Source organism: Centrocercus urophasianus, unplaced genomic scaffold (genome assembly GCF_019232065.1).
Source record: "Centrocercus urophasianus isolate 14NV4802_14NV808 unplaced genomic scaffold, USGS_Curo_1.0 seq_11, whole genome shotgun sequence".
NCBI lineage: Eukaryota > Metazoa > Chordata > Aves > Galliformes > Phasianidae > Centrocercus > Centrocercus urophasianus.
Genome location: NW_024884253.1, coordinates 14,996,877 through 15,011,077, shown reverse-complemented (window position 1 = coordinate 15,011,077; position 14,201 = coordinate 14,996,877). Strand labels below are relative to the sequence as shown.

At 33.1% G+C, this 14,201-nt stretch overlaps 1 protein-coding gene across 3 annotated transcripts in view; it reads right to left on the bottom strand.

The window, feature by feature from the left end:
• Window positions 1-14,201, bottom strand: part of CSMD3 (CUB and Sushi multiple domains 3) — a 525,852-nt gene that overhangs the window by 185,049 nt on the left and 326,602 nt on the right. For all 3 annotated transcript variants that reach the window (XM_042839423.1, XM_042839431.1, XM_042839438.1), the window contains 3 exons: window positions 13,794-13,981; window positions 10,123-10,311; window positions 64-180 (listed from right to left, as the gene is read on the bottom strand). In XM_042839423.1, coding sequence (XP_042695357.1) covers window positions 64-180; window positions 10,123-10,311; window positions 13,794-13,981 — 494 coding nt within the window. The remainder of the gene's footprint in view (window positions 1-63; window positions 181-10,122; window positions 10,312-13,793; window positions 13,982-14,201) is intronic.

Sequence of the window (14,201 nt, the reverse complement as noted above, 5' to 3'; positions counted from 1 at the left end):
TGTAGCATAGAATATCAACTTCTATATATTAAAAATGAAAAACAAAAAAACTGACATATTTACCTTTACCATGGGTAACATCCACAGTCCATGTACAGTTCAGTGAATTTGGATAAAGTTCTGGATAACCAGGGGATAAAATTGTCCCACTGGGTCCTCTAACATCTCCACCACATAAGGCTAGAAATAATAACAATAATATTAATAAAATAAGATTTACAGATGAGAAAAAAAGAAAGAAAACAATCTTTTTAAAAGTTCTTGATTTAAAACTACTTAAAGATAGCTGGTCAAATGATTCAGCAATCCCACATACAAATATAATCCTTCTATCCTCCTATACGAATGAAAATAAAATCAATGAAGAGTTAACATACTTTTTAATACTCATCAAGAAAATAAAACTTGGGTTTCCTTAGCTGTTTTTTCCACAATTTCCTGTGAGTCTGTAAAACTCAGAAGTTCAGTAGGAAAGCAAAAGATAACATGCCAAACAATAACACTTTAGCCAGGAGCTAAGGTGGACGCCAGGGAATGATTTGGAGAGAATATCCAGAATGTACTCTGCCTTACAGTGCACCTAATCATACATTACTTTCAAGAAAACATGTGTTTTTAATGCATTTCAATAATACTGTAGAATTAATATTTTTTTTAGTAAAAGTCCATGAATTTTCAGAATGTGGTTATTAGGCTACTACTTTGCAAATCAGCTGTTTTTAAAGCCATACACGTTTAAAAAGAGCTTTCTTATAGAGCAGAAATGAAAATTGGATGTTGCTACTATACACTTCATTGTATATTCCAGGATACATTAAGAATGTGGAAACATGTAAATATAACTTCTTGATCTTCATTGTCTTAAATGGAGACAGAAGACAGAAACAAACACCACCACCCAGAGCCTAAGATTAGTGGGAACCCTGCTCCATTTATGAGAAAAAGATTATCAAAATAATCTTTCTTCTTGAAAATCATTAAATAGCATAACAAAAATCATTTACACAGAACTCTTTCTTCACATGTATTAGTAGCTGTATTTATATGTACTTTAGAACTATTAATCCCTTTATCAGGAAATCAATATATCTTTCAGCTTGTTCAAGTTAGAGAGCTCGAAGTGAATCATCAAAGCTCCTCTGAGATTCTGTAATAGCAATGCAGTTGCACAATTAACTCACCTTTTTGTATTGATGCAGTGTTGTTTTTGTGTTTTTTTTTCTCCTATGTATTCTTTTATGTCAGTTTGGAATGTTTAGGATGATAACTGAACAATAGTTGTTATAGCAATAAAGGTTTCTATTAATTATATTCTCTAGATTTCTTCCTACTTGTATTCACATTGGATGAAAATAAATAATTAAATAACATCCAGTTTCGCCTAACTAAATTCATTTGGTAGTCATGGTTAACTACTTTGTGTTTGACAGGTACATTAATCTTGGTAGTCTCATAATTTCTTTATGTTCACCATTTTCCTTGTCAACATTCTAGTCTTTCTGGCCAAGTGGTATGCTGGAAAGCTGGAGATTCAGTACCACTTGGAATAGAATATTTCAGAAACGCTGTACTGAATCTTATCTTATTTGCCATAGGGAAATGATGTCCTAACGCATTCACTTTCTTCCTCAGTTCTATAACGAAGAATGAGGTAACAACTGTCCGTTGATAAGACATTAGGAAAATAGAATCAGGGCTATTGACAGCACATTATTGCAGATTCTAGAGATTTACTTTGTAAATACTTTAGGTCAGTGCCATCTAATAAGAAAATGTAATTATTTTTTATAATCATGGGATACAGTCCAAATAAATAATGTATTTTACAGTAGTTGTTTGGGAAGCCTTTAAAGAGAGCAAGTGGTGAAAAAATGTCTATGGCATTCACCCTAACTATATGAAGGTTAGCAGATGGCAAACAATGGCATCAAGGGGCCAGCATGTTACAGAACAATGCCAAGTTGACAGATCTGAAATACAAAATGTGCACTGGTCCTGATAAGATGTCAAACATTCAAAACATATAATATCACTACTAGTGTGTGATTCTTTCAGAATCCAAAGGAAAACAGAAAAGATTAAAATAAAAACAACAGAATAAACTCCACACATTTTTTCAGTTCCTGCAAGGAATATTCTTTTTACTTTGATTATACAGAGGTGGAGGATAGGTCTAAAAGTAGAATGAATAAATAACCAGCACTAGAATAAGTAGTGCACTAGCACTAGTTCTAATATGGAAAATGGAGTACATGCAACATGTTCCTTTTATACTTTATGATGTTATGAACACAGCAATTAATTTCTTTGTTATGCAAGAAGAACAGCTGAACTGAGAGGTCTAAACCTTTTTTTTATTATTATTTTTTTCCAATACTGTTTTGTCAGAAGGACAAAGTAAAAAATAATAAGAAATAAAATGAACAAAAATTACAAGTGACTATGTAACACATATACCTGAATGTATAGTATAAAGCACCTCTACAGCAATGTGGTGATCAGACATTATGTGACATGTTAGAAAGTAGCTTTTGGATATCTGTGATTGAAGATAAAAATTTAACAGTGGAATTCAGTAGCTAAGAATGTCATTTAAGTTAAATAAGATTTTTACAGCATTGGATTTTACAGTTGAAGACCATCTTTAATAGTAAGGAAAAATACTGCATTCCCTTTGCTCGGCAACATAATCACTCACAATGAAAAGACGCAACAAGGAAGTCTACAAGGAAAATAGCCCTTTATTCTTTGGCCCTAAGAATTTTAAAAACTTTATTAAACTTATATGTAATTGTCTCAGTAAGAGGCCACGTTTCATCCCTGAAATACACCATAGTATCCAATACTGTCATTCATAAAATTAAGTTTCATTTTCATTTCAGATCATTTTTCATTATAATATAAAATTATTATGGAAAGTCACTCTTCCAATGCCAGAAATAGATTAAGTGTGGTCATGGTTCATTTTTACCTAGTTGTTCCTATAACTTTCACTACGTTCACTTCTTTCTTCGGGACTCACTTTGGAGTGCTGGCAAAGCACAACAGCATTTCTGGCTTTAATTGTTTCACTTAAATGAGCCAAATTTTCCAATGAAATTCTTAACAGATATACATTATCTGTCACTATGTTCAAGGTATTACCAATTGTAAGTATTGATCTGTCTTGTCACTGTTACTGCGATACACAAACATATTGCTAAGACATTTCACACTCAATTATGGAAGCAGTTAATAAGCAAGGAAGATGACATTTTCATTCATATAATTCTTTTATCAGTTTTTTGTTTTGTTTTGTTTTGCATCTGTCTGTCCTATTTTTTAAATATTTATGTTTGCTGCAGAAATCAGTCTGCATAATCTGTCCCTGCAAAGGTCAGTCTGTATAAAAGTTTATGACTTTTTTATAGAAGAACATCTCATCCCTTCACTTTTGTATTTTATGACATTAAATGAAATTCAGCATCCACTAATTATGTTCTCTGTCATCTGGGGTCTTCAAGCAAGTTTTATAACTTACTTAGAATTAATTTATTTAGATATAACTGAAGTCTGCTTCAGAACCAATAGGGGTATAATAATAATATGAAGATATTGAATGTGAGGAAAAGGGAAGTCACCATATCCAAGAGAGACAGAAGAATATAAAGAGAATGTATTGGTTATTTTATGAGAAGCAAGAGAATATAATATACATTATATATAAATACTTGTTTCCATGTATTTCAGCATGGTTTTTGAAAACAATACAGAAAGAAAAAAAAGAATTAAATCACTGTCTCTTTTCTAACTAAAATTATATCACCTACCAATACTGAAAAGCCAACATACTGTGCTCATTAGCAGTTGTATAAAGAAAGAGAAAATACATATAAGAAAAACATAAGTCTGAGAAAAAAGAAAAAATAAAGATCTAACTGTTGATCTAACTGTTCTTTTCAGTTAGATCAACTTGATGCAAATACAAGTAAGTGAAAATGATTTATTTTACATCGTGATGAGGTAGGTCAAAACACACATTTCTAATTGATTAATAATAATTATTAGTTTTACAAATGGTTTCAAGCATCAGCAAGGAAGACTAATAACATACTAGAACTACAAAATGAAAAAATAAGCCTACTGATATATAGATATGTTTGTATGTATATAAACCTATATGTGAGTATACCTGCACAGAAGTCCCATTACATTCCATCATTTAATTGACTCTAACTTCCAACTAAAATCTAACACGATTTTCACTTACTAAATAATTTTATTATATAACATAGTAAAAAAATTGAAATAGTGTTACAATTTGAATCATGTACTGTGCTTCATGCAATTTAATAGTATTTCACATTTTACTTTCAAGTAATTTAACAGTAATTTAAACACACAGCTTCCATATTTACAGCAAATTTAGTATGTCTTAAAATGGGATGGAGGCAAGAAGTAACAATAAAATAGTATACTTGTTGAATGATTATTAACAGTTTCCTGAAAGAAACCTGGACTTGAGTTACATTGCAAAAGAGAATAGCAAAACTGAATCTAAATAATTTGTAACAAAAGTTGTTATATTATCTTATTTAAATCTAAAACAAAACAGGACATATTAGTACTTTTCAATTCTAGATTCTACCACACTGAATATCTGCAGGGCTTTTTTTGTTGTTTCTTCAGGTTTCATTTCAAAGTTTAGAAAAAAGGTATTGTTTCTGTTTTAGAAATGTATTAACAGAAATAATGTAACACCTCTTCCAGAACTTCTGGTTAGGTTCCTCATGATACCACACAACTCATATTTACTGCTTTATTTGGACATCTACATTCAGAAAAGTATTAAATGTCTTCCATCTTGTTATATATATATATATATTTTTTTTTTTTTTTTTTTTTGCTGATGTTCCCTACTAATTTCCTTAAGTAAATTCTTATCAAATAGAATGCTAATATTTATTCCTAATTCAAATACATAGTAAGAATTATTAAGTACTCAATTTCATGTTATTGTGAAAGGAATGGAAATCACTTTACACATAATTAAGTACTTATACTTTTACTACAATTATCTTGTCATGTTTAATGGGATTAATACAATACTTCATATATTGTTAAAATAAGTTTCCTCACAAATATTCAAAATTTAAAATCAAATTTCTGTCACAATATTCGAACAGAAAATACATGATAAGACATTTGTCAACTAAGTACTGGGAAGAGACTACAATAAAAAATTCAAGGAGATCCATACAGATAGGTACTCAGTAAATCATATGTAAATTATGTTAATGCAAAACACGCAGTATTTTTTCTAAGCAAAGCTCAAAAACAGCATTTTCTTTCTTAAGCACGATAATTTTAACAAGTGTTCTTTGAGAATATGGCTTACATTTCTTTGCATGTTTCTTTTCTTAAGTATTGTGCCCATCTTTATGGTAAATAAGCCAAACTACATTTTCATATGAAATATTGAAAAATAAGTAAATGTATACAGTAGTAGAGATCTTTGAGAGATCTTTGTCTAGTTCAGGTGAATTAAAAAAAAAAAAAAAGCTATGAGGCTTGAGACATGAGACAAGAAGGAAAAAAAAGGCAAAATGGTGATGTAGGCCTACATTGTTATTTTTCTGAAAAGACATAAAAAAGCTATCTTGCCAATCCAAAAATTGGCAATATTTCATATAAAATACTGTTAAAGCATTTTACTAAAAGTCTAAAAATTACTAAATTTTTAATGGTTGGTTAAATATAAGTATTACTCTTCAAAGAAACTTTGGTTTTCTGGTTGAATTTTAACACAGACTTGTTCTCCTGAAAACTGAAAATAATTCAACTACTGAATTAAGAGACTCAACTAGACCACAGCTATAACTTTTCTGCAGTCCTGTATGTGAGAAGCTGAATATATATTCCTTGAACATTTGCCTTTAAAAAATGAGCAGAAGTAGATCACAGAATCATAGAATACTTTGAGTTGGAGGGGACACGAAAGGATCATCAAGTCGAGTGTACTGATCAACTCAGAATCAGAGAATCACAGGTTGGAAGGGACCTCAAGAGATCAAGTCCAATTCCTCTGCTAAAGCAGGTACCCTGCAATAGGTCTCACAGGTAGGCATCCAGATGGGTCTTGAATATCTCCACAGAAGGAGATTCCACAACCTCTCTGGGCAACCCCTTCCAATGCTCTGTCACCCATAACATAAAGATCATCTTCTGTATGGAACTTCCTGTGTTCAAGTTTTAGGCCATTACATTGCACTGCACTATATTAGACTCTGTTAAATTACACTACTGAGAAGATCCTGGCCTTATCCATTTGTCTCCCACCTCCCTGTAGATATTTATTAACATTATAAGATCTCCTCTCGGTCTTCTTTTCCCAAGGCTAAACACTCAAATTACTCAGCCTTCCCTAATACAGGACATGCTCCATACCCTCTGTCACCTTTGTGGTCATCTGCTGGACTCCTTCTAGGAAATCCCTGTCTTTATTGAACTGGGGAACTCAGAACTGGACACAGTTTTCTAAGTGTGGCCTCGCCAGGGCAGAGAAGAGAAGGAGTATCATCTCCCTCTATCTGCTGGCCACGCTCTTTTTAATGCACCCAGGACACCATTGCACTTCTTGGCTAAAAGGGCACACTGCTGGCTCATGGACAACCTGTCGTCCACTAGGACCCCCATGTCCTTATCTACAGTGCTCCTCTCCAGCAAGTCAGCCCCTAATCTGTATTTATATATGCAGTTATTCCCCCCCAGGTGCAAGATTCTACACTTATCCCTGTTAAACCTCAGCAGGTTCCACCCTGCCGAACTTTCTAGTCTGCCCAGGCCTTGTTGACTGGTAGCACAAACTCCAGGTATGTCAGCCAGTCCTCCCAGATTTGTATCATCAGCAAACTTGCTGAGGGTGGGCTCTGTCCATTCACTCAGGTTGTTGATGAAGATGTGGAATATGACCAGATCCAGTACCACCCACTGGGAACACTACTAGTTACAGGCCTCTGACCAGGCAGCACCACTGACTCAGGCCCAACAAAAATTAAACAATATATCTAAGAACACTGTCCAAGTGCTTCATGAACTCTGTGCAGTGATCACTGCACTGGGAATCTTACTCCAGTCCCTGACCACCCTCCTCCTGGTGAAGAACCTGTTACTAACATTCAACCTTATTCGTCTCTGACACAGCTTCATGATGTTCCCTTGAATCTATTACTGTCATCAGGGAGCAAAGATCAGCACCTGCCTCTTCACTCTCCCCTTGAGGAAGTTGTGGACTGACATGAGGCCACCCCTTAGCCTTCTCTAGTCTAAACAAACAAAGTTACCTCATCCTCTGCTGCTCAGTCTTGTCCTCTAGAAACTTCAATCTTCGTGGACATCATTTGAACAGTTTTATTTCCTTATGGATACTGCTATTGTAAAAAATGTTATATTTAGAGAGTTCTAATTATTATTATTACTTTTTTACAAGTGCTTTACTGTTATGTATGTATATATGTGATTGTATACGTGGATGTGTATGTTTACACACACAAAGCAATGCAAAATGGTACACAGAGTAATAGTGTGCATGCCTTGTCTACACAGATTCACATAAAAATCCAAATGAAGGAAATGAACAATGAAATCTTTCATGTGCATCAATCATCCATATACGAACTATTTATACAGCTTGCAGTAATGACACACTTGTCCCCTGAGGTCAGTCTTTATTGATGGAGACAACCAGTTTGTTTGCTTATTTTTAAACTATTAGTCTCAGCATACTCTAAATGTTTCTGAAGATAATGAAGTGTGACTTCTCCAGTAAGTTTTTTGTTATGCTTATCTGTGTAATATCCAAACACCTCATGTAAAAATGAATTTACAGTCCTACAAAAATTAGAATCGTAGTTAATGCAATTTCATACTCTGAGGAAAAATAGATTCTAAAGTCATTTTTTTTCCTTTTCTATATGCTTTTCCTTGAAAACACTTTTTATTCATGAGTTGTCATGTTTTGTCTGAACAATTATTGCTACAAGATGTAATTACATACACACACACACATACACACACATATATACAATAAAAAAGCAATTATAAAAAAGAACCTAGTTATCCAGAAACTGTTGTAGTAATTAAGTGAATGAGCAGGAACAGTGATCAATGTGTTTATTAGTGGCACGATTAATACAAAGACATCCTCTCAGTTTATGCAAGGAACAGTCCATTGAGCAAATGCCCTATTTTCCCCAGGAGGTGCAAGGAGTCTGGATCCTATTTAAAAAACATGCCACTTGAGAAGAAATTCAGCAATAAAATTGAGTTCAACCATGAATTGATTAAATTTACTAGAATAAATGGACTCAGTCCTGCCTTTAGAACATATTTGTTCTATGGACAATTGTCACTTAGCAATGTGCTCTGGAGAAAAAAAAAATCCCATTTACTTAGTGAATTACATACTAGTTCAGCAACTAGTGGAATAAATTTATCACAATTTGTATGTTCATTTTGGAGCAGAGAACAGTATTCATAGGATATGCATTAATTTTTTTTTTGTTTAGATCTTTAGCATCTTGTGTTTACCAATGTAAGAAAACCTATCTTCCGTTTATAGCCTACTCAGCCCCTTGCCTGTAAACGATGGGAACCTTGCAATTCCTCATTCCAAGAATCAGACTCAGAAGCAGAATCCTTCCAGAAATAGGTCTACAACACTGTAGAGTACCATTTTCAGGTAATTATTCATCTTCTTCTCTATAGCCATAAATTTCTGCCATCATATCTGCACATGTTCATCCTAGCCTTATATAAAAAAAAATGAAGCATTTGCTAATTATGCTGAAGACCTAGAAAGGCACTACAATTTAAAGACCCTATCATTTAAAGGATGAAATATGGAGAAAACTAAGACATTTACATATGGCAAATCACACATCTATGATTCAGTGAGCTTTTTGTAAGTCTTTCAAGTTCAGCTTTTACTTTCTGAGCATTGAGACAGTAAGGGTTGTTTGAGGAAAAATATACTATTACAAACCTTATATACCTTGTGAAATTTCTATGGATTTTTGTTGTTGTTGTTTATGTTGTTTAATACTACCTTAGAATTAATTAGGTAAATTATTCTTGATTACATTTTTATCATCAGAAAAGTATATTCCTGTTGTAGGTGACTGAGAGACCCCCACACGGGATGTGACACAATAGGCCCTCTGCCTGCTCTATAATTGATGTGTGGCTCGTGCCCTTAGGGGCGTAGACAAAGCACATAGGTTATATAAGCTAGAGTTCACGTGTAATAAACGCCATTTTGCTGTTCATCATATTGGTGTGTATGTGCAGTCATTTGGTCCTGGCCTGGTTTAGGTCAGTACTGTAGGAGGCAATGCAACATATTCCATATCCAAAGGAAAGCATCTAAAATATTTAAGATAAACATTACGGTAATATTAAATATAATTGATATCACGAGAAGGGGAAAACATCTTTAAATGATCAATTCAGATAAAAATCAAACAAATTATTAGTTTTTCAAGCAAATTTTGTAATGACATGCTAGATACTCTGAAATTTGTGGCAGAAAATATTACACAATACCATTTTTGTGTTGTTTAACAACCATATGAACAAACCACATATAATGTAGCACTAATCAGTTCCTACAGTGATTGAAAAGTGACGAGTTCTGTTAATAATCTAGGAACACAGCAAATAATGTGTAACTGGAGAAAATGCATTTTAGTCAGGTACAAAAACCTTATCTCATGTTTGAAATCAACACATATATGACTGTAGATGGATACCCAACTGCAAATATTTGTAATTTGTAACAACAGCTTTACAAGTAGATGTACAATAAACTTGCATGCCCTGAGCTAAAAGGTAATCAGTTAGCTCATGGTAACAAATTCAGACAGACATATCTTCAGTAATCACCTACATTAATGAATTATATATTACTTTTCATTTTATTTCTAAATATCACACAGAGGTATATAACATTCATTTAGTCTTTTTTATTATTATTATTCTTTATTCTTTTTAGTCTTATTTTTCTTCATAAAATTAGACATTTACTTCTTCTGGTGAAAATGCATATATTTTAAATTACTCTGTATTTTATCCATTTGTTCTTACCATCACAAGTTGGGAGTGGGTGACTCCACCAGTGATTTTTTTCACATAGTAAAGGCTCCTCATGACTCAGCCTATAACCTGGATCACAACTAAATGAGACAGTGGAGCCTATTGAGAAGTCATGTCCATAGCGGCGTCCATGCACTGGTATGCCAGGATCCAAACAAGAGTAAGTATTAACAGTTACACCTATTTCAAGAAAAAGAAAAAAAAAATATCGCAGTTAAACTAGTTAAACAAAATCTAGATTATTTTTATTTTTTTAGTTTAAGTAATTCTTTGTACTGCAGTGGTGGGGAAGCATCAAGCATTTTCAATAATTTATCCTTGAGCTTTGCTTCTTTGTGTAACTGCTATAGGATGCTTTGGATAATGAAATGCATACTGTAGACAAAAAGAATATTCCATAATTTAGTGTAATTTTAGGTTTATTATGTCTCACTACTATTAATGTGATCTTGTTCCTGATGCTTATATTGAAGAGTTTTGATGATAACTTAAAATCCTTGTTTTCAGCCTATTTCTTCCTGATCAAACTTGGTTTCCCAACTTGTTTCTTTCCTCTTTTCTGATCATCCTCAAAATATTTACAAGAATCATATTTTTACATAAGTTATTCTCATATCTATTTCTCTTTGATATGTGAAATACTGGAAAGACGATAAATATCATAAAAGGGAGAAAAGAGTAGCTGACTTGATAAGGGGAGTTTTTTCATAGAATAGAATTGTTTGAATTGGAAAGGACCATTAAAGGTTATCTAGTTCCTCTTCCCTGCAATGAACTGGGACACACACAGCTAGATAGGTTGCTCAGAGACCTGTCTATCCTAATCTTGAATGTCTCCAGGAATTGGCATCCACCTTCTGTATGGGCAACCTGTTCCAGTACTTTACTACTCTTACTATAAAAAACATTTTCCTTATATTCAATCTACATATTCCCTCTTCTAATTTCAAAGCATTTTCCCTTTGTTCTATAACAACAGATCCTGCTAAAGAGTTAGTCTCCTTTCTTATAGTTTCTTTTCAAATACTGAAAGGCTGCTATAAGGTCTGTCTCGAGCCTTCTCTTTTCCAGGCTGAACAGCCCCAGCTCGCTCAGTCTGTCCTTGAAGCAGAGGTATTCCATCCCTTGGATCATTTTTGTGGCCTCCTCTGGATGTAGTCCAACAGGTCTATGCTTCTCTTGCACAACTGGAACGTGTTAAAAAAATACTTTTACGTGTGCTAAAAAACTTTTTACATTATTTCCCAGTCAGATTATCTTTTTTGTCAAAGAATTGTGGGAAAAAATAAAGAAACAAAATTTTCTAGGAATATTACTGAGATCTGGTAAATTAAAAGAAACATTCACTGTAAGTTCTTTTCCTGATGTAATCTATCCTTCTATTCCCAAGGAAAATCTGTAAGATAGTCTTCCTTGCAAAATAAATTCAGTGTGAAAAGCAATAATTAACAAAGAAAATAAAGGCATCACATTATAATGGGATGACTGAAGAGAACAACATTAAATTGTTAAGCATTATTATCATCCAGAAAAGAAAAATCAGAATTGAACTATATTGGATAATACAGCACAGTATAAAATATTAGAAATAGTAAGAACTAAACAAATAAAATGTATACCAGATGTCTGCATATAATCAGAGGACGTTAAGCAGAAAAGCTATTGGAAATAGTTTATTTTGTGTAAAACTTGTAAACGCACACAATCTTCGCCTATTGTTTAATATAATGATAATAATATTAAGCCCTGGTGAGGCCACATCTCAAGTCTGGTTTTGGCCCCTCGCTACAAGAAAGACATTGAGGCTTTGGTGTATTTTCAGAGGAGGGCAATGAAGCTAGTGAGGGGTATGGAACACAAGTCTTAGAGGAGTGGCTGAGGAATCTGGGATTGTTTAGTCTGGAGAAGAGGAGGCTCGGGGTGACGTCATGACTTCCTGCAATTAATTACCTGAAAGGAAGTTGAAAAGAGGTGGGGTCAGCCTCTTCTCCCATGTAACAAGTGATAGGACTAGGAAGAATTGCCTTGAGTTGTGCCAGGAGGGATTCAGGTTGGACATTAAGAAATAATTCTTTTCTGTAAGAGAGTGGTTAAGCACTGGAAAGGGAGACACAGGGAGGTGGTGGAGGCACCGTCCCTGGAAGTATGCAATAAATGTCTAGATACTGTACTGAGGGACATGGTTTAGTGGGAAAGTGTTAGTGATAGGTGGACAGTTGCAAGATATGATCTTAGAATCACCAAGATTGGAAAATATCTCTCCTCTATGATGCTATCTCCTCTATGAACCTATAACTTAACTTTCATTCTTCGCTAGTTTACAGCAGAAATCTGGGATAGGGATCAATTTTAGTGAAAATGGATTTTATAATAAAATTGAAAAATTCATACATTTGAAGAAAAAAAATTAATTTCCTTTCGAGATGTATTAAATTAAAACAGTTAGAAGTAAGAATAAATTTAATAAATGCAACTTCCCTCTTTCTGTTTTTCACATTTCTAAAGTGTAATTTCAGGCATCAAACATTATTCATTTGGTCAATTTTTTTGTAAGAATTATGTAGTATTTGTCAGGAGAATTACTTTAATAGTCTGTGTAAGGATAGCTATCCTTCAAACTTCAAAAAGGATGAGAATTAACAAATTATTAGTTCTGTCACTGATGTAATTAATTGATATATTGTGGGGATGATTGAGATAGTAAATAATTTTAGATCTGATGATTGATTTTCTGCACAACTTTTCAGAATTTAACATTTGATAGAGTTCAAAGCATCTCAAAATTTATGTGACGAAGTCCGCATATTGTATTAAATATCCTTACCATTAGCGATGAGGATAGAGAAAATAGTGAAAAAATAAGGTAAAAAAAAATAATAAGAACATATTAAAATTCCTTGGAGTTAGTCCTTACAAGTAGGAATTCAAAACAGAAATAGATAACATCGTGCTCATGATTATTACTAAATGCATTAGAACAACTATTTTTTCACACAAAATCAATATGTAAAACAAATGTATTTTTAGAACTACAAAAAATAAATGAAATGATAATATAACAACTTCTCTGAATTTCACAAATTCGTAAAGGTATTAAATCTTACTGTTACATTTTGCAGTGTGTTTTATACAAGTGTAATAAGGGAACAAGAATACATTATACAAAAATCAAAATGAACAGATAATATACAGGATTTTAGTTCCCTACATATCCATAATCATGAAGTTCAGTAGTTTTGATTTTCAGTTAATTTTCATAAATTACATTTCCTTCTAGCTTCAGAGCTGGAGGTACACTAATCAGGACAATAATTCAAGTATTTTCCTTGGTTTTGATTATCTTCTTGATGTTATGATATTTTAAACATATGAAAATACACCGTACAAAAAGTAAAAATAATGACAGAAGAATGACATCCTGAAGAAAGTCATTTGCTTCCTATTATCCTCTGATTCTTAAAGGACAGAGCACTGCAGCAAGAACATCAAACTCAAAGTGAGATCACATGTCATCATTTCGAAGTTTAACGTCACTAAAACTTACTCAGTTTGAAAAATAGGAGGCCTGACTCAGCAATTTACAGAAAGCAGTACCTTTACCATTTTGTGACCATGAATAGCAGAGAAGAGGAAATCAAATCATACATATTAGAATGACTTACTTTCATAGTGAATCTTGAATCCATTGTTAGAACGACTGTTGTCAGTTGTAAAGAGAAGATAAATGAAATTGCTACTGCTAAAGAGGAACTGTGGAACCTGAGTACCGTTGTAAGATCCCAGAAGTGGAGATAATAAGCTTGGTCCATCATGAACTTCCAAAACATCATAATTAAGTTCTGTCTGAAATCTGAAATTGAGGAAACACCGATAGGCACGAATATAAGCAGCAGTTGAAACAAATTGAACAAACACATGCAAAGTATGCCATATTTTTAAAACTATGCTACTTTCCTGATCTTAATCAGTTATTTCACCACATATCTACTATACAACAATAATTATTATGTATTACTATATCCAAATTTCAGGTTAGTGCTCTAGTAAGATCAGAAATAAGTTTAAATTCC